General features: G+C 34.7%; 1 protein-coding gene across 1 annotated transcript; it reads left to right on the top strand.

The window, feature by feature from the left end:
- Positions 1-9421: 9421 nt before the first annotated feature.
- LOC133180086 (gastrula zinc finger protein XlCGF29.1-like) lies at positions 9422-16550 on the top strand. Its single transcript, XM_061314672.1, has 5 exons — positions 9422-9567; positions 12307-12405; positions 13006-13132; positions 13974-14168; positions 15865-16550. Exons 1-4 carry the CDS (start codon positions 9468-9470, stop codon positions 14164-14166), a joined length of 519 nt encoding a protein of 172 aa, XP_061170656.1. The 5' UTR covers positions 9422-9467; the 3' UTR covers positions 14167-14168; positions 15865-16550.
- Positions 16551-19399: the final 2849 nt, after the last annotated feature.

Below are 19399 nucleotides of genomic sequence, written 5' to 3'. Positions count from 1 at the left end.
TAGCGGTCTTTGCCAAGTGATATATGCAAATGTGTTTTAATATTCATGATTAGACCATAAATTACTTTATATATTTTTTAAAATTATTGCACATGTATAGGAACAGGTCCAGCACAATCTCTTGATTTAGCTATATAGGTTGAAAAAGCTATATAGCTTTATTAAGCTATTCAAAATAGCTTGATAAAGCTATTTTTGTGCATTTTTTCAGAAAAATGTTTTTTGTAAGAAATAGACAAAAAGTCGCAAGTATTTGACTATTCATATATGTACGTACTATGGGCTATCGTATCAAAACAACAACCGAAATCAAAGATATTTCTAACATTGCAGTATTTGAATACTTTTAAGCAAAAGATGAATTTCCATTGTTTGAGAAACTGTACACTACCTTGTGTGCGTTAAGGCATGGATAAGTATGATTGCTTCTCATTGTACTGAATTATTACCAATCAATTATCTTGTTGACCATGTTGACCATAATTGACCTCTTTTATAATTTCAATGAAGAAGTAACTGTATCAATTGCTTTATATAGCCCCAAAACTTTTAGAACTTTGAGTACGAAGTCTTTTAAGGAGACGGAATTTGATGAGTGATTTTTACATGCATTATTTTCAGAAGAGCTCAAGGTTGAATATTATCACTGCACCAAGGTGCGACTTTTTGTGCATGCTGACAAAATAACATGTTTAGGAAAAAAGTGTGATAAAATAGCTAAATCAAGCTATTCTGAATAGCTTAATAAAGCTATATAGCTAAATCAAGCTATATAGTTATATCAAGAGATTGTGCCAGACCTGAGGAACTACATGTATCCAGCTGTCTTTACGCCTTCAACTCAGGTGCACAACAGGTAAAAGCAAGTGACAAGAGAGACAGAGAGCATCTTACCTGTAAGCAATGGAACCGAGTAGGGAAAGGAAACGAACATGGAAAATTGATGAAAACTGGGACCAGGGTATGTAGTTTAAAGATAAAAAGTTTAAAACTATAGAGGTTATTAAATGCTTTAAAAAAAAACAAACAAACAAACACATAAACAAATTAACACAGAATAATATGTAAGGATTTTGATTCAGTTTAAAAAAATATAAGTGTGGCGGTCAGACGGGTTCAATCACTGGTGGCCAGATAGCTCAATAGGTTGAAAACTAATCCGAGATTCCTTTGACTCTATGACTCTATCTCCTGCTTTTATATTGTGACATGTGCAGTTAGAGTCAGAGGAATCTCGGATTAGTAGAAAACCTGATTTATGGGGCCCTGGTTCGAATCACAGTCTGGTTAATGGCATTCTTCTCCTCTACTGTTACACAAGTAAAGAAAGTCATTTTTACAGTTTTATATGCTGCCTAGTGCCTACTGTACCCTTACCTATTACATATAAACTGTATTTTATTGAAATTATGTATATAAATTGGTAAGAAACAAACTTTACTTACACTTTACAAATTAAAATTATATTTTTTCTCACATCAATAACTGCAATATCCTAAAATTAATGATATTTCACCTGTACTTTTGACAGTCCAGCAGTCAATCAGTGTGTGTACCTGTGTGACTATGAACTCTCATCACTGTACACGATGTACCAACACCTTCAGCTCTTACCTGGAATATGTGACTCACACCTGTACACCTAAGATGCTGTACCAGTGCTGTGACTGTATACACCTGTACGTGAATTGTGATGAGTTTCAATCACATGAATGTACATCCTGTCAGGCTTCATCTGTCAGTACAGGTGATAATGGACCTGTTGGTGAGTATGTAGAAATGGCACTTATGTTCAGTAGCACTAAATCACTCCATACCATAGGTACTTGTGCCCAGGACCCCCCTCCCCCTTCCCCGAATATTCAACCCCGGGCTTGGATATTTCTTTACATATGATATTTATTACACTTATTTATCATGTAAACATAGGAAAAATGAGGAAATGCTCCAAAATAATCGTCCACACAAAAAATACCCTATTTATACATTATGAGAGAGAAATGTTCTCTCTTATTTTGTATTGTGGGGCACTTTTGGTATGGAACAATTTTTGGGGTTTTCTTCAGTTTTTCCTATGGTATACATGATAAATAAGTGTAATTAAAATAATTTGTGAAAAAAAGTCAAATGAGCTTTCATTAGGGGTTGAACTTTGGAGGGGGGTTCATGTCAACAAATACCTGTGCTTCATACTAGGCAAGCATTTCTGATTTTCCACTGTAAGTTGTAGATCAAAAGTTATCCATTTATATTTACTTAGTCTTGGGACCCCAAAATTACAAGAATTCATATTGTTACATCAAAAGCAGGTGTTATTTTCATGGTATAAGGTCCACTTTTGATATATCTGCCAACTATGTCATGAATAAGACCACTAAGGCATTATTGAACTCCATAAAAATAAGTACATTGTACATGTTGTACGGACACACAGTATTAAATATACAGTATAGGTTAACCAATGTGGCATTATTGTGTATTGTGATTTGTATCACCAGGAGAAATTAAAATGTAGGACAATAATAAATAAATAAATTTAGTTTCTTTTCATCATAAACATAATAACAAAGTTAGAAATATTCAAGTTTCAATTTTAAAAAAGTTCTTTGCTGTTTAAAAGAAACCTAGTAATTCTTATTTCAGAGACTTCACATGGGGAAGAATTTGGCTTGTCTGCAGAAATAGTGGAGCACACAAACACCCCCAGCATTTTCATTGCCTCAAGTCAACAAAACAGTGATGGGATTCTACAAAAAGTAAAGAAAGAGGAGAGAGCAGACAGTCCACAAAGTTTGGATGATGAGGTAGACATGGAGGGAAATACGAGTATGAATGACAGCATGACTGACGTTTCTGTGGATAATGACTGTGCTCTGCATGTCAGAGGTCCAGGAAATGTTTCTGATTCTCAAAAACAGCAGAGAAGTTCGTCAGAGAGTGAAGATACTTTTGATTCTCAAGAACAAGTTATGGGGGAGACAAGGGTTCTCCAAGGGAAGAATAAAACAGGACAAAAGTCTTCCTCTGCAACAAGAGAGAAAAGGGACACTGGAACAAAAGTCAGAAAGAGAAATTGGGGAAGGGATCGTAGGGCCATCAAGAAAGAAATGGTAGTTCTGAGTAAGGTCATTCTGAATCAGATAGCTGGTGTGGAGGGCAAGGGGAAGATGACCAGGGGCAGTTTAGTGGAAAAGGTTGTGGAATCTGAGCTTCAAAGGATCCTGAGCACCAGTGCTCAGGTAAATAGGAAGTCTAAATTAAAGAAGGATGGAGAGAAAATTGAGGTAATAAAAACATGTAATCCAGAGAGGGAGAGTGAAGGAGACATGGACAATTCAGTGAAACTTAGCAGTGAGAGAGACATCACCAAGTTGGGCAAAAACAGCATATTGACAATGAGTTCTGAAGAGGTTCCAAACAGTCAAAGTGAACCTCATTCAGAGGTACCGGAGGTTCCACTAATAGAGTCTAATGAGAAAGAAGTTTCATCAGATGATAAGGCAATGCATAGTAAACACAGTAGAAGTACTGCAGGGAATGGTCATTCTGAGGCCAATTTAGTTTTTAAGAAATTAGGAGTATCTACCTTCCCAAATTCTGGCAAAGAATATAAAATTTATAAACTGGTAACTTCAGATTCATCAAAAGAAGTGAAAAGCAACAGCTCTCTCATTCACTCCAGAAAATCTAAGCCTGTAGAATCAACTCCGCCAAAAGGCATCAAAGACAATAGATCTCTAATTAAGCTTCTGTCTAGTCCTCCAACTAATTATACCAACCAACATGCCTTACAGACTAGTCTACTACCTTGTAATAATGTTTTCTCACCATTACCAAATAGCCATGTTCCAAATTCCCCTCAAATTGAGCTAAATCCCGACTCATTGTCTAGGAACTTTACTTCAGTGACAGCATTATCAACAGGAACAAATGACCCTGTCAGGACATCACAACAGGAAGATAGTACCGATTCCCAATTCAGTGAAGAGGATCTAAACGCTTCCATTGTGAAAAGTGAGCCAATGGATGAATCTGTTGTTAAAAGTGAACCAATGGATGAATCTGGTGTTAAAAGTGATCCAATGGATGAATCTGATATTAGTATGTATCATTCAGAACATATGTATGATGATCCACACACCCCAGACATTGAAAAGGAACCAATCATTACCACTTTTAAGAAAGAGCCCATGGACGAGGATTCGTTAAATATTCCGCAAACACAAGATACTGATATTGAACATAGTGTAGAGGGTCAAAACACCATTATCAAGAGTGAGCCGGTAGATGATTCATATAATTTTAGTGCATGTTATTCAGAAAACCTAAATGACATTCCTCATACTCAAGTCACTGAAGAGAGTATAAACTTTACAAATATTAAGAATGAGCCAGAAGAGGATTCATCTAATTTAAGTATATACCCTTCACAAAACCAGTATGATATTCCTAATTCCCAAGTCACTGAAGAAGAAAATGATAAAATTACCACTGTTAAAAATGAACCAGTAGATGATTCCTCTGAGCTAAGTGCATATTATTTTGAAAACCAGAATGATCTTCTGCATTCACAAGTTGCTGAAGAGAATGAGAACCTCCTTAATGTAAACAGTGGACTAGAGAATTCTAGCCTGCCTCCAGAACTCTTGTGTGTAAAGAAGGAGGTGGAGAAGAATTTACAATCAGGAAAAATGTCTGGCCCGGATACTGGACAGTTTTGGCTCTACAACTGTAAAACATGTGGAAAGAAATTTAAACATGCTGGAACATTAATGGTGAGTTTTAAAGTCTCTTAAGGTTCCTTGACCCTCAGGTAAGGGAGGTAAATCTCACTGGGATTAATGAATATTATTATTTTAAAAATTGTCAAGTTACACAGTAATTTCTTTGTAATTTTCCACTGCAAAATATACTGAAATTGTTCAATTTTTACATTGTTTCAAATATAAATTAAATTTCTTCTGAAAAATTATTATTTGTATGAGCTAAATTTCATATGTCTGTCCATCCATTAGAAAATTTGGACATTTATTTTATACAAATCATTCTTTCTATTCTTATGTTGCAAATTTTCATGGGGTCGAATTTTCCTGGTTGTGGAAAAAATTTAGGTTCAAGGAGATTTGATTTCATGGTTCAGAAGTGTTGTATTGTCTTAATTTGAATTTTTTTACATTTCATGGTGGACATGATTTTATGGGTGTCTATTCATACCATGAAAACAACAAAACTTTAACCTTCATGAAAAAAGGGATTTCACAGTATCTTATGTATGATTTATATCAAATTACAGCAGTGTTGATGTATCTCAGAATATGACATTTTGATTAAAAAGTTGTTAATGAAGACATAATTTCAAAACATCATCTGCATACTCATATCAGGTTAAAGTCATAACTTATATTTCCACAGTTTTTTAGGGTGTCAGAGTGATAAGCATTCTGACCTATGATTACTATATGTTGGTTGTTTATAAGTAATCATAGGGAGATTAAGTATTCATGGGGAGATTAAGTATTCATAGGGAGATTAAGTATTCATAGGGAGATTGTGCCATTGTCAAGGCTGCTGCTTCATCAGCTTTATCCGAAATTACTGCCACATAAGAGTTTTCACCCTTGGCTAAAGCTCTCATAAGAAAAATCATTAAGGAATAGTGAAATATAGTTGGGTCTTATTTGAACTTTGCTAATTAACTTTTTGAAAATTCCAAATTTATGGGTCATATTTGAACTTTGCTAATTGATATTTGAAGATTCCAAACTCATGCATCCATGGACTTCTTACAGCATGGCTTTACATTGGAGAATCAATTCTGTTGAAATCATGGCCCTCTGGGGCTACAGTAGAGGGTTCAAGGTTCTGCAGGAAAATATGTTCATACAGTAAAACTTGTCTAATCCGGACACCACTGGTTCTATTGAAATTGGCCAGATGAGACATTATTTCAGATTAGACATTTTAAACTATAGAATTTACTGAAAGGGTCTTAAAGGTAACATAGAATTAGACAAGATTTTGGAATAGACAACATTTATATAAGAAAAGTTTCACACGTATATGATGATACTGCCTCCAAAACATAGAGAACAGTTTGGTCCATAGACATTTCAAGAGCACAACTTGCTTACTTTAAGGTACACTCCATTGTTAGAAACTCACGGCTGATTATGCTTAGTTCCTCTCTCCATCATGATGGAGAGATGCACGAAGTGCAATCAGCCTGGGTTTTCGATGATGGGTACACTCATGTATGGACTGAAATCTTTTTCCTCAGGTACATGAGCGAGCTCATAACCTTGAAAAGAAGGAGCATCAGTGTTTTATCTGTGGAAGAATCTGCACCGCAGCCAGTTACCTTAAAGTTCACCTCAGGACCCATAAAGAGGAGCCAACAGACTTAAGACAAAGAAAGATTGAGTAAGTAGTATAGGACACATAAAGAGGAGCCAACAGACTGAGGACAGAGAAAGATTGAGTAAATAGTATAGGACACATAAAGATGAGCCAACAGACCTAGGACAGAGAAAGATTGAGTAAATAGTATAGGACACATAAAGATGAGCCAACAGACCTAGGACAGAGAAAGATTGAGTAAGTAGTATACTACACATAAAGAGGAGCCAACAGACTGAGGACAGAGAAAGATTGAGTAAGTAGTGCAGGACACATAAAGAGGAGCCAACAGACAGAGGACAGAGAAAGATTGAGTAAGTAGTGCAGGACACATAAAGAGGAGCCAACAGACCTAGGACAGAGAAAGATTGAGTTAGAAGTATAGGACACATAAAGATGAGCCAATAGACTGAGGACAGAGAAAGATTGAGTAAGTAGTGCAGGACACATAAAGAGGAGCCAACAGACTGAGGACAAAGAAAGATTGAGTAAGTAGTGCAGGACACATAAAGAGGAGCCAACAGACCTAGGACAGAGAAAGATTGAGTTAGTAGTATAGGACACATAAAGATGAGCCAATAGACTGAGGACAGAGAAAGATTGAGTTAGTAGTGCAGGACACATAAAGAGGAGCCAACAGACTGAGGACAGAGAAAGATTGAGTAAATAGTATAGGACACATAAAGAGGAGCCAACAGACTGAGGACAGAGAAAGATTGAGTAAGTAGAAAAGGACACATAAAGATGAGCCAACAGACCTAGGACAGAGAAAGATTGAGTAAGTAGTAAAGGACACATAAAGAGGAGCCAACAGACTGAGGACAGAGAAAGATTGAGTAAATAGTATAGGACACATAAAGAGGAGCCAACAGACCTAGGACAGAGAAAGATTGAGTAAGTAGTATAGGAAACATAAAGATGAGCCAATAGACTGAGGACAGAGAAAGATTGAGTTAGTAGTATAGGACACATAAAGATGAGCCAATAGACTGAGGACAGAGAAAGATTGAGTAAGTAGTGCAGGACACATAAAGAGGAGCCAACAGACAGAGGACAGAGAAAGATTGAGTAAGTAGTGCAGGACACATAAAGAGGAGCCAACAGACCTAGGACAGAGAAAGATTGAGTTAGAAGTATAGGACACATAAAGATGAGCCAATAGACTGAGGACAGAGAAAGATTGAGTAAGTAGTGCAGGACACATAAAGAGGAGCCAACAGACTGAGGACAAAGAAAGATTGAGTAAGTAGTGCAGGACACATAAAGAGGAGCCAACAGACCTAGGACAGAGAAAGATTGAGTTAGTAGTATAGGACACATAAAGATGAGCCAATAGACTGAGGACAGAGAAAGATTGAGTAAGTAGTGCAGGACACATAAAGAGGAGCCAACAGACTGAGGACAGAGAAAGATTGAGTAAATAGTATAGGACACATAAAGAGGAGCCAACAGACTGAGGACAGAGAAAGATTGAGTAAGTAGAAAAGGACACATAAAGATGAGCCAACAGACCTAGGACAGAGAAAGATTGAGTAAGTAGTAAAGGACACATAAAGAGGAGCCAACAGACTGAGGACAGAGAAAGATTGAGTAAATAGTATAGGACACATAAAGAGGAGCCAACAGACCTAGGACAGAGAAAGATTGAGTAAGTAGTATAGGAAACATAAAGATGAGCCAATAGACTGAGGACAGAGAAAGATTGAGTTAGTAGTATAGGACACATAAAGATGAGCCAATAGACTGAGGACAGAGAAAGATTGAGTAAGTAGTGCAGGACACATAAAGAGGAGCCAACAGACTGAGGACAAAGAAAGATTGAGTAAGTAGTATAGGACACCTAGGACAGAGAAAGATTGAGTTAGTAGTATAGGACACATAAAGAGGAGCCAACAGACCTAGGACCGAGAAAGATTGAGTAAGTAGAATATGAACTAAAACCACCAAAATCAGGACAAGGGAAAGAGAACTATTGCAGAAGTAGAATTCACACTGATACAACACACTGCTACAACATACAACACACTGCTGCAACATACAACATATTGTTACCACATACATCACACTATTACTTTATACAACACACTTTTACCACATACATCACACTATTACCACATACAACACACTGTTACCACATACAACACACTGTTACCACATATGCCACACTGTTACCACATACATCACTGCTACAACAAACAACACACTGCTGTAACATACATCACACTATTACCATATACAACACACTGTAACCACATACATCACACTGTTACCACATACATCACACTGTTACCACAAACATCACTGCTACAACATACAAGACACTGTTACCACATACAACACACTGTTACCACATACAACACACTGTTACCACAAACATCCCACTGTTACCACATACATCACACTGTAACCACATACATCACAATGTTACCACATACATCACTGCTACAACATACAACACACTGCTGCAACATACAACATATTGTTACTACATACAACACACTGTTACCACATACAACACACTGTTACCACATACATCACACTATTACTTTATACAACACAGTTACCACATACATCACACTATTACCACATACATCACACATATGTATAACACTGTTACCAGATGTCTCACACTACAGTTGAACTTCGGTATCTCAAACACTGATATCTCATATACCTGGATATGTCAAAGTGATTTGGAAGTCCCAAACCCTTATTCTTTAAGTATTTTACCCTTGATATCTCAAATCCTTGGATAACTTGAAGTTTTTTCTTGGTCCCATTGAGTTCAAGATAAAGAGGTTTGACTGTATTACTAATTATGTCACACTGTCGCATACATAGCTTACATCACCTTATCACCACATACCAAAAAAAACCTCTATGTTCAGAATTCTTAACATATATTATCAAACTGTTTGCTTTGGTTGAATCAAACTTTTGACTTAATTTAAAATGTTTAAAGTAAAACACATACAATTGGGATGGTTGGTTGAGATTCAGATTTCTTGTTTAATTCCAGATGTTTTAAATGCGATGAGAGATTCCTTCACGAAGAGAATTTTCAGACTCATATGAGAATGCACTTTCAGAAGGGGCTGACCTACTGCCTCAAGTGTGGGAAAGGCTTCTATCGCAAAGCCCAGCTAGACAGACATATGGAGTCTCACGCAGGTAATAATATATACAATGTGTGGATAGATTGAATTTAGTATAAGAATCAATAGGAACTCTCAAATGTGTTTACTCTTTATCACTATGAATAACTATACCCCTGCTCAGAAGGAGAGGGGGATACAGTTGAACTTTGTTATCTCGAAGTTGACGGGACCGTTGATGAACTTCGAGATGTCCAGGGGTTTGACATATCGAGGGTTATAATTCAAATGAACTTCAAATAAACTTAGTGCAGTGAACATGTACTTAATAGTAAAAAACATGTCAAATTCCTTCTTGTTTGAAATTCTGTATACAATTTCTTAAATAAACATGTACATGTATTTAGCAATAAAAAGATTTTTACATCCTCTTTATAATTCACAAAATAAAAAAACTTTGTATAATATGCACAGAAGTATAATCTTTCTTCCAACGCGGCATGTCAACCACTAGTATCGTTTCCCATGTATACATAACCGGATATCGTCTATGCATTGTAAATTTAAAACCAGTCGCTGTCAGAATAACGAAAACGAAATATACATTTTCTCTTATAAGAAAAACATGTTCATACATGTATAACCAGTGAAAAGAAAATTATTTAACCATAATGAAATCAAATGCAAAAGAAAAATCATGCACTTTTGTCTAACAACAGAACAACACTGAATCACAGCTAGGGCACTATAGCACAAGGTTTCACTGCGACACACGCTAACATGATGGTGTGTACGGAAGATTGTACATTCAGCACGCTCATATAGGAAAAATAAATTCTAATTGCATTAAATTACAGAATTTTGTTTTACTTCGATGTTAATGATTTTCACTTTCATATGCATAAACTATGTATGCGCGCATATTTCATAGCATTAAATATTTATCAAGATAAACGTACCCAAGCCACAAAACAACGTGTCATCCACACATATGCATAAGACAAATACACACAACCTTGGCTTGCATAATTAAAATCAAGGTAAGCCATACATACACTTTGTATAATTATCGCGCTATTATCTGTTGATCACAGGAACACAGGTAACCCGTGCGTGACAGACAGATGGGTGTTATCAATAGAGCATTCAGTTTACCTAACGAACTTGATCATCAGAGCGGAAAATTATCCTGACTTCGAGATAACGCATGTGATTTTAATGAATGGGTACACAATTTTACTTCGAGATAACAGGGGTATTCGACATTACCGTGTTCGACATAAAGGGGTTTATTTTAATCATTTATAAAGCAAATTTCGTCGGGACCGCAGCCTTACTTCGACATATCCGGGGTATTCGAGATATCCGTGTTCAAGATTTCGAAGTTTAGCTGTATTATTAGTTATCCAGGTTCAATCAAGGGTGTATGGGAATTTGACCAAGGTTTTATTCCATACACCCTGAGACCAAAGGCTGAAGGGTGTATGGAATACAACCTGGGGTATATCCCCATATTACACTCATGATTGGACCTGGATAACAAATTTATTTCCTATGTAACCAAATAAAAGTCAAATCTACTGTGTTTCAGCTCTCAATAAGATTTATCACGTGCTATAATGCATCATGACCTCATGTTATTTGCTTTTTGCGATAGAGAAACTATGTATTGTGACGTCATGTTATTTACCCCCGCCTCAAGTCGGGTGTACGGAAATTTACACCCGCTTTGCTAACCAATCAAATCTCGTGTTACAAGCTAGATAGGAAATAAACTGTTTTACCTTTGTGTGTCTGTCTCTCTGTGTATCTGTCTAGCTGTCCGTAAAAAAAAATTTTGTTGCAGTTTTCTGAGCAGCTACTCTTTGCAGAGGCTTGAAATATTTAGCGCACTCTTTGTTTTGGCATGCCATATGGTGGCATTCATTTTTGTACAAATTGTGTCAACTTCCTGTGATCCTTTCATCTGTCCATACCTATTATTTCAAACAAGATGTTTTGATTCTTATGTTTTGTTACTTTGGACATTGACTTTCTGGATAAACTTAAATGGTTATAAAAAAAAAGATAAACCTTAAATAAAAAAAATTATAGTAAGTACAATATTTCACCTTTATACTGAACTTGTGTATCTTTACATGGGAGTATATTCACATCAGAGTGAGGGGTATTACTAGTGAGCATTGGCTCATAGACTTCTTGTTTTGCTCAGTTTCTTAAAGGAATCTTAATATCTACAGTAAAAACTGTCTCATCTGATACCTGTACAATCTGTATCACTCTGTATTTCAACCCTTTTCTAAATTCCCATTTCATTGTTTTCCATGTTCTTTACACTGAGCTATCTGAGGCTCTGTCTATCTGGAAACAACAGTTGTCTCCCCGTGCATTTTGGTTACACTATAATATTCTTTGGATTGACAGAGAAGGTTTATACTAAATAGTATTCCTTTTAGAAAGTGTTTCCATGACAAGTATTTTTTTTATTGACAAGTTGTGGTTACACTATAATATTCTTTGGATTGACAGAGAAGGTTTATACTAAATAGTATTCCTTTTAGAAAGTGTTTCCATGACAAGTATTTTTTTATTGACAAGTTGTGGTAGAGAATTTCAGTATTCTTTTCATTGACAGAGAAGGTGTTTCCCTCTAAATATTCAGCCAATGAATAACTGGTATTTTTTTGATTGACAGAGGAGTTGTTTTCCTGTAAATATTCAGCCAATGAATAACTGGTATTTTTTTGATTGACAGAGGAGTTGTTTTCCTGTGAATATTCAGCCAATAAATAACTAATATTATTTTGATTGACAGGGAAGTTCCCTTGTAAGCAGTGTGGTAGAGAATTCTCCAGTCAGGCAGGAAGGACAATTCATCTCAACAGTCACAAGGAGAAACAAACCAATTCTACAGGTGTTATCAAATCCGTTTACACTTTGTCTCCATGAATAATTTATCATCCAACAGGTGTTATCAAATCTGTATACACTTTGTCTCCATGAATAATTTTGATAAGTTTCTAAAAGAAATCATTACAATATTCTTTGATTGAAAAAAGTGAAGATAATGAACAGTGATTAATCTGAAAATGCAAATCTGTGAACAGGGCATAAACACGGACCCCCAGACACTCTAGAGGTAAGATCAGGTGCCTCGGAGTAAGTATCCCCTGTTGACCGGTCACACCCTATGTATTGATCAAGGATACATTCCATAATTAAATTTAGTATAAAAACAAAGACTTAACAATTGGTAAGAAACAAGTCAACCAAAAGACCACTCAATGATAGTTTGTATATAAGGTCGTTATAACGACCATAGAATTTACAAAACGCTGTCTTGACAGAGGTGTTCCCAGAGCCTTGTAATAACTCAGCCAGTAAATAAGTAGTATTCTTTTGAATGACAGAGAAGATTATATTTATAACCAATAAATAACTTGTATTCTTTTGTGGAGGCGTTTCCCTTTAAATAGTGAGAGCCAATAGATAACAAGTATTATTTGATTGACAGAAAAGTTTCCTTGTGAGGAGTGTGGCAAAGAATTCTCTACATCAATAGGAAGGACTGTTCATCTCAACATTCACAACAAACACAAACAGACCATTAATTGTCCAATATGTGACAGAGTTTTTAAGAAGTAAGTTCAAAATTTAATCTTCTAAGCATTCTTGGGTTATTTTTTGAAACTTAAGAGAGGGGACTTTCTTGAAACTTAAGGGAAGGAGGACCTTCTTGAAACTTAAGGGAGGGGGAATCTTCTTGAAACTTAAGGAAGGGGGACCTTCTTGAAACTTCTGAAACTTTTCCGTGAAGGATGAAAATAGAGATAAAATTCAATCTATTATGGATGACTTAATGTTGAAAATAAAATTCTGTAAAGAAAACATAGTAATATATCTAATTTATAGTTATTTGTCTTTGCAGAGAATATTGCACAACGTAGACATGTTACATTACACTCAATGTCTACAACATAGAGGTGTTACATTACACTCAATGTCTACAACATTGATATGTTACATTACACTCAATGACTACAACATAGAGATGTTACATGTACATTACACTCAATGTCTACAACATTGATATGTTACATTACACTCAATGACTACAATATAGAGATGTTACATTACACTCAACGTCTACAACTTAGAGATGTTACATTACACTCAATGTCTACAACATAGAGATGTTACATTACACTCAATGTCTACAACATAGATATGTTACATTACCCCTTCTCCACAAGCACTTGCCTAGTGTGATGCAAGTTTGTTTGAAGTTTATCATTTCATAATAGCATTCTTCTTGGTCTTGTATTTTTATGGACTGTATTTTTTAATTTCAGTCTCTAAAAAGCAATTTTGATTGTTTAAAGCCTTGAAAAAAAAAATCTAAAAGACCTAATTAGTGCACATTTCCTTTTGATCAGTAATAGAGATTTATTGATCTTGATTGTTACACAATTTTCTTTACAGAAATTTATCTATTTATGAGGACCACTTAAGGGAACATGAGCTAGCCACCCTGTTCATCTGTCCTGTCTGTGGCCATGGTTTTAGTTCTAAAGTAGAGCTAACTTGTCACCAGAAAAAACATCTGGAGAAGATGGAGGGGGCCAGTTCACATGTACTTAGTGCAGTCCGAGGTCTGGTCAATCAAAGACGATGATGGTAAGAGAAGAGAATACAGTGAAACATTGTGGATTTGGTCATAAAGAATGTATATTAGTTAAAAAATATTTTTGGCAAAGAAAGGGTTCACATTGATGAAAATATTATGTTTTACAGTTTCCCAGTCATTCTGTATATTCTTCAGTCTATACAGTATGTGACAGGTTAGGAGATATAAGACCATTTTTTAAAAAAAATGCTTGGTTGCCCTCTCCTGACTGAAGGGCTAAAAATTGCCCGACTCAAAACTTTTTTTACCTTGCGGGTATGTTAAGGCTACACTCAGATATCCTATTTGCCTATACAATATGACGTCATAGTAAGCTGTGTGACGTGAACTTTAGAAATAATGATTTCTTAATATCTATATTTAAAGTTTAATTTCAGGTCCAAAAACTGAATGAAATCATTTAAAAACAGAATATAAACTAAATTTTGTTGTTTTTTTGGTGGTATAAATAGCTAAGTATTTATCACGGGGGTTAAATACCAAACTCATGACGTCATAACTATTGATCGAGAAAATTAAACGTGACGAGAATTCATGTAAACAAATATACAAAATGGGAGTTTTAAAGCATAAACCGTGAATGTCTTCTGTGATTCGTAAGGAATTAAAGATTAAGAATCAGGTATGCTGATTTATTCTTATCATGTTTTCTTATAATGAACACAGGCAGTGTTTTGAAATCCAGATTAGCCTTTCTTCTGTCGTTCTAACAATAAAGATGCAAAAGTTCAACACTATGCCACATACTTTTGAAACATAAATAGCTTGTATTCTATAGTACTTGGAAAGTGCTGCTAGAATCATGTGGTTAACATGAATTGATGACAATTTGTTGACTGTATGTACAAAATATAAAAATTTTGGTAAGGTTTCATGCAAAACTTTGGAATAATTTTTTCTGTGTCGGGTGAGTAGGATTCTAGCAGCACTTTTCATGGCCAAATGTTGTTTTTATATAATTATTTTCACAAAAAGAAATAAATTATTCCCGGGGTAGTGTTGAACTTTTCACTTTATCGTTAAGGCAATTTTTCTATTAATAGACATCACATGATGACGTCACAGTGGAGTGCTTCTTTTAGCCTAAGACTCAATGTCGTCTATACAATGGATAATAATAGTAAACAATTTATCTATGGCTTTTCCAATTTATCAATGTTACATTTTACGAAAAAAGTCTAAATTCTCCAAAAAATGATCTGGGTACTGCCTTAACATACCTGCGCTCCTGGAAGCAATTATTTATTTTTTTTATGTATTCTGGACAAAAGATTTTAAAAATTTAGCATTGAAATTGAAATTTTCTGAGAAAAAAAAATTCTCACCCACCTACCAACCCAATTTTTTCATCCTGAGTTGGGAAAAGGCAAACAAAATTTTATTTTAAAGTTGGCCTAAGGAACTGTAAAATTTGATGTTTTGAATTGTTAATTCCATCCTTGCATGCGTTAAAGATTTTATGTTTACTACAGTTTGAAAATAAGGAACAGAATGGGTCTATTTAAAAACAACTAAATGACTGCCTGAGATTTTTCTTTACATATTTGAAGATTTATTGTTAGAAAAACAGTATTCAAGATTAATAAAACTAGCATTAATTATTTTTATCAAACGTTAAAAATATCAAGATTTAGATCTGTGAAATTTACAGAAAAATTTTAAACTACAGTATTTTTATCTCTTTAGGTGTCTCAAAATCTCCATGGTGAAAACAATATTCTAGCAGAAAACAGTATAAAATTGAGAGGAAGATTTCAACAGGGAGATTGGTTTGTTGATCCTGCAGTAAAAAAAAAAATAGTTTGAAACAGACAGAAATCTCCAAATGAAAATCAGGATTTTGCCTCAGTTTCAGTGAAAGTTGAATGACAATAGCCAAAAAGTTATTGTACCAGACAAAACAAAGAGATACCTACTCAGGCTCATTGAATCCTAGTCAGTTGTTCTGCTGACCAAAAAATAAACCTGCTTGATTGACACTGTGAAAAAAAGTGGATGCATGCATAATGAAAATGAAAGTACATGTAGATGAGTAAACTGAAAGTACAAATGGAGAGGAATGGTTCTGAGAAAATTGAGAAACTTAGCAGAACTAGTTTGACAAATATCTGCCTTGTCAAAGAAAAAAAATAGGAAACATAATATATAAAAATTATTTTTAATATAATTTAATGTGTATAATTTAATGTGTATAATTTAATGCAATGTAACATTAAAGAGAGTATCTAGTCAAAAGTATATCTGATGGCTTTTATAAGTTTTGTTTTATATTTATTACATTTATGATGTATTTGTGAGTCAGTGAGTGGCAGGAGAGAAGAAAATATGACTGTAAATTTACTAATATATAATACTTAAATGTACATATAGAAACAAGAAGTGTATTTCCCCAAAAATATTATTAAAATTTCAGTATGTTATGACATAAAAAAATTATATGGATAGATTGCTCACTTAAGTCTTAGAATTTGAGATAATGAAATTCACAATCGAGGTAAATGTGATTGATTAAATAAGTCAAAACTTGTGACAAGCAATAAGTCTTGTAAGAATGATGCGTCTTCCTGGTTTCTGGGTGTTAAGCAGATAAGAATCATTGGGACACCAGTCCATCACAGGTTAACCCCCAGCATAAGTGCAGCTGGGTGGACCAAGACAATGTAGATAAAGTGCCCTGTCTAGGGACACATCAAATATCTTTAAAAGTGCCAAGAATGGAACGTGAACTGGCGATATTTGGGTCAGTTTACTATTAAGGAGTTAGAGGTCAAGGCTAAGGTAACATCAATGACGGTGTAATTTACATTTAATTAAATTACTTCACTTGACCTGTTTGTGATGTTTGATATAAATCATACTCAATAAAACTAGGCCATACTCAACAGAAATAAATTTTATTACCAGTGTCAAGGTCAATTTTAATGTCAAGGTGATTTTCAATGGAATGATTCCGTCTTCCGTAAGATATATTGAAACGGCCGAGTTTTTACGATTGGTTGAATTTGTCTTGATTGAAACAGATCTGCAATATTTTTGAAAAACACTGTCCATTTTGAAGGCAAATTGAATACTGACTACGTATACTCTAGCCCTGCTTTCGAGTTCTTATAGAGTCACCGCTGATCAATTATAACCCTCATGGAAGAAAATTGAAACACTGAGGTAATTTGGTTAGTGTGCAAAGACTATCTTTTTATTATTATTATTAATACCAGTTGTCACATACATGTTTATAATATGGCATTACAACATTATGTCATTAATGAGTATAATAAACAAATACAAAAAAAAATATTATAATAGTGACAATTGAGAAGGAGAGAGAAAGAAAGGAGAGAGAGGGGAGGGGATTGAGAAAGGTAAAAAAAAAAAAAGCCTGATCATAGAGAAATATCTGTTCATTAAAGTACTGGTAAGAGTACAATGTATCTCCAAGCATTGCAAAATGTTTTTAAGTGTCTAGTCGCAGGGTCTTACATATGTGAAAGCCAATTTTTCCATTTATTATTAAACTCTTTAATTTGATTACTTTTTGTTGCACTATATCTCATGGTAAATAGTAATGTTTTAACATCTTCACGTAAAGACTATCTGACGACCTACTGGTTCCCAATGCTTGTTAATGGAGAAAAATATTGCTGAAGGGAAAAGAAAAGTGGTCTTAATTTCAATACTTTCCCATCTTAACCATGATAATGGTGAAAAGATTACGACCTTTACTTTTTAAAACCGAGGATTGAAAATTACGGAAAGTTATTCGTGTACTAAATAAATAATGAAAAAGTAAGTCCGCCTGCTGAAAAAGTACGTGTATATGCTTCATGATTTCTTTTTTCATTTCTAATAATTTTTGCGCATTTTAATGTTACCTACAATTTTTTTTTAGAAGGGAGGGGTCTTTTACATGGATGGAGTTGGGAAGATTTCTCAGCATTAAATTAAATTGCACTCAATCTAACCTAGCTTTTAAGTTTATTTCGTCCTTAAAACTGTTGTAGGTGTCAATGATACAATGGTCAGCACTGTTGATCTTGTACATGTAACTTCACAGATGAATCAAGATGAGGCGTTTTTATTTATGTTACCTCAAAGTTGGCCATGTTAACCTGGATTGTAATTTGATCCTTGCCTTTAATCTCTTGAAATTGTCAATTTTTTCCTTTATTTTTTAAGTGGTTCTGTGTAGACTTCTTTTTTATATTTCGGCTTCTAATTTTAACATGTAAATAACGTTGATTTTAAAAATTTGCATTCAATCTTCTGAAGCTAGCTTTAGGCAACTAGAGCTCTTTGAAGGGGACTTGTTTACCCCAGACTTGTATCGGGAGGGGGGGGGGCTATTTTTTTCCCCAAGAATTATTTTTGTTGTTAATTTGTATTTATGGAAAATTTCATTGAAAATTATTAACAATCATTTAGAGTGACCTAGTATTATGCAAATTTTAAAACTTTTTATTCATAACTTTTATGTGTATTATCAATAAAGCTATGAAAAATAGCGTTTCATTTCCCCATGTGCGCATTCTAACACAACTGCGCTGCGGCCGATAATAAGATGCAGCTGCTTGGGTAACTTCCAGTGTTAACAGATGATCTGGTTAGTATAGTTTCACTTGAGAATGTCAAAATGGCATATAAATTCTGTAAAACCGTGATAAAATGTAATATTGACATACCCCCCCCCCCCCAAAAAAAAATTCATGCATTCTACTTTTTTGGTTTGGAGGCACACGAACACTCAAGAATTTTTTTTATGTTCTCATGATTAATTTGCAGGCATTTTTAAAAATTGTTTGCATTTTTATTTGTCGCAAAATAAGCTTGACATTAGATTTTGGTTGGAAATATTTTCTCTGAAGACCTTCCTGTCTAACGTAAGAGGTGGTACGGAGAGAGAACATGCAGACAGGTGGATGGGCGTGGGATAGTCTGTGTTAACAATATTCCGGAATAATTTTTTCCGGTGTTTTTAAATTTTATTTTTAGTCTCATTACAAACATTCCGATTGTACAAAGAACGATCCGAGTCTGGAGCATCGAGCCTGACTAGGACAACGCGCTGCTGTTTGTTGCACACGGTAAGTCTGTCTGATTTTTTTGAATATAAAATGTTTGTGCATTTCATTAAATAATACTAGACAAATATGTGCATTGAATCATAATGTGTATTTCGAACTCCTTTCTCCCTTTCATTTGTTGTTTTCCGTCCAATAAAATACTT

This window comes from Saccostrea echinata, unplaced genomic scaffold, assembly GCF_033153115.1.
Source record: "Saccostrea echinata isolate AGI-Se365-2 ecotype Australia unplaced genomic scaffold, CSIRO_AGI_Sech_v1 ptg000005l, whole genome shotgun sequence".
NCBI lineage: Eukaryota > Metazoa > Mollusca > Bivalvia > Ostreida > Ostreidae > Saccostrea > Saccostrea echinata.
The sequence above is the reverse complement of the archived record's forward strand: the minus strand, read 5'-3'. Positions and strand labels throughout refer to the sequence as shown.

Excerpts from the sequence above, each read along its gene's own strand:
- LOC133180086 (XM_061314672.1), top strand. The coding sequence starts at position 9,468 with ATGAGAATGCACTTTCAGAAGGGGCTGACCTACTGCCTCAAGTGTGGG. Across the intron at positions 12,406-13,005 it reads GAAACAAACCAATTCTACAG|AAAAGTTTCCTTGTGAGGAG; the intron begins GTGTTATCAAAT and ends TTTGATTGACAG. Across the intron at positions 13,133-13,973 it reads TGTGACAGAGTTTTTAAGAA|AAATTTATCTATTTATGAGG; the intron begins GTAAGTTCAAAA and ends TTTTCTTTACAG.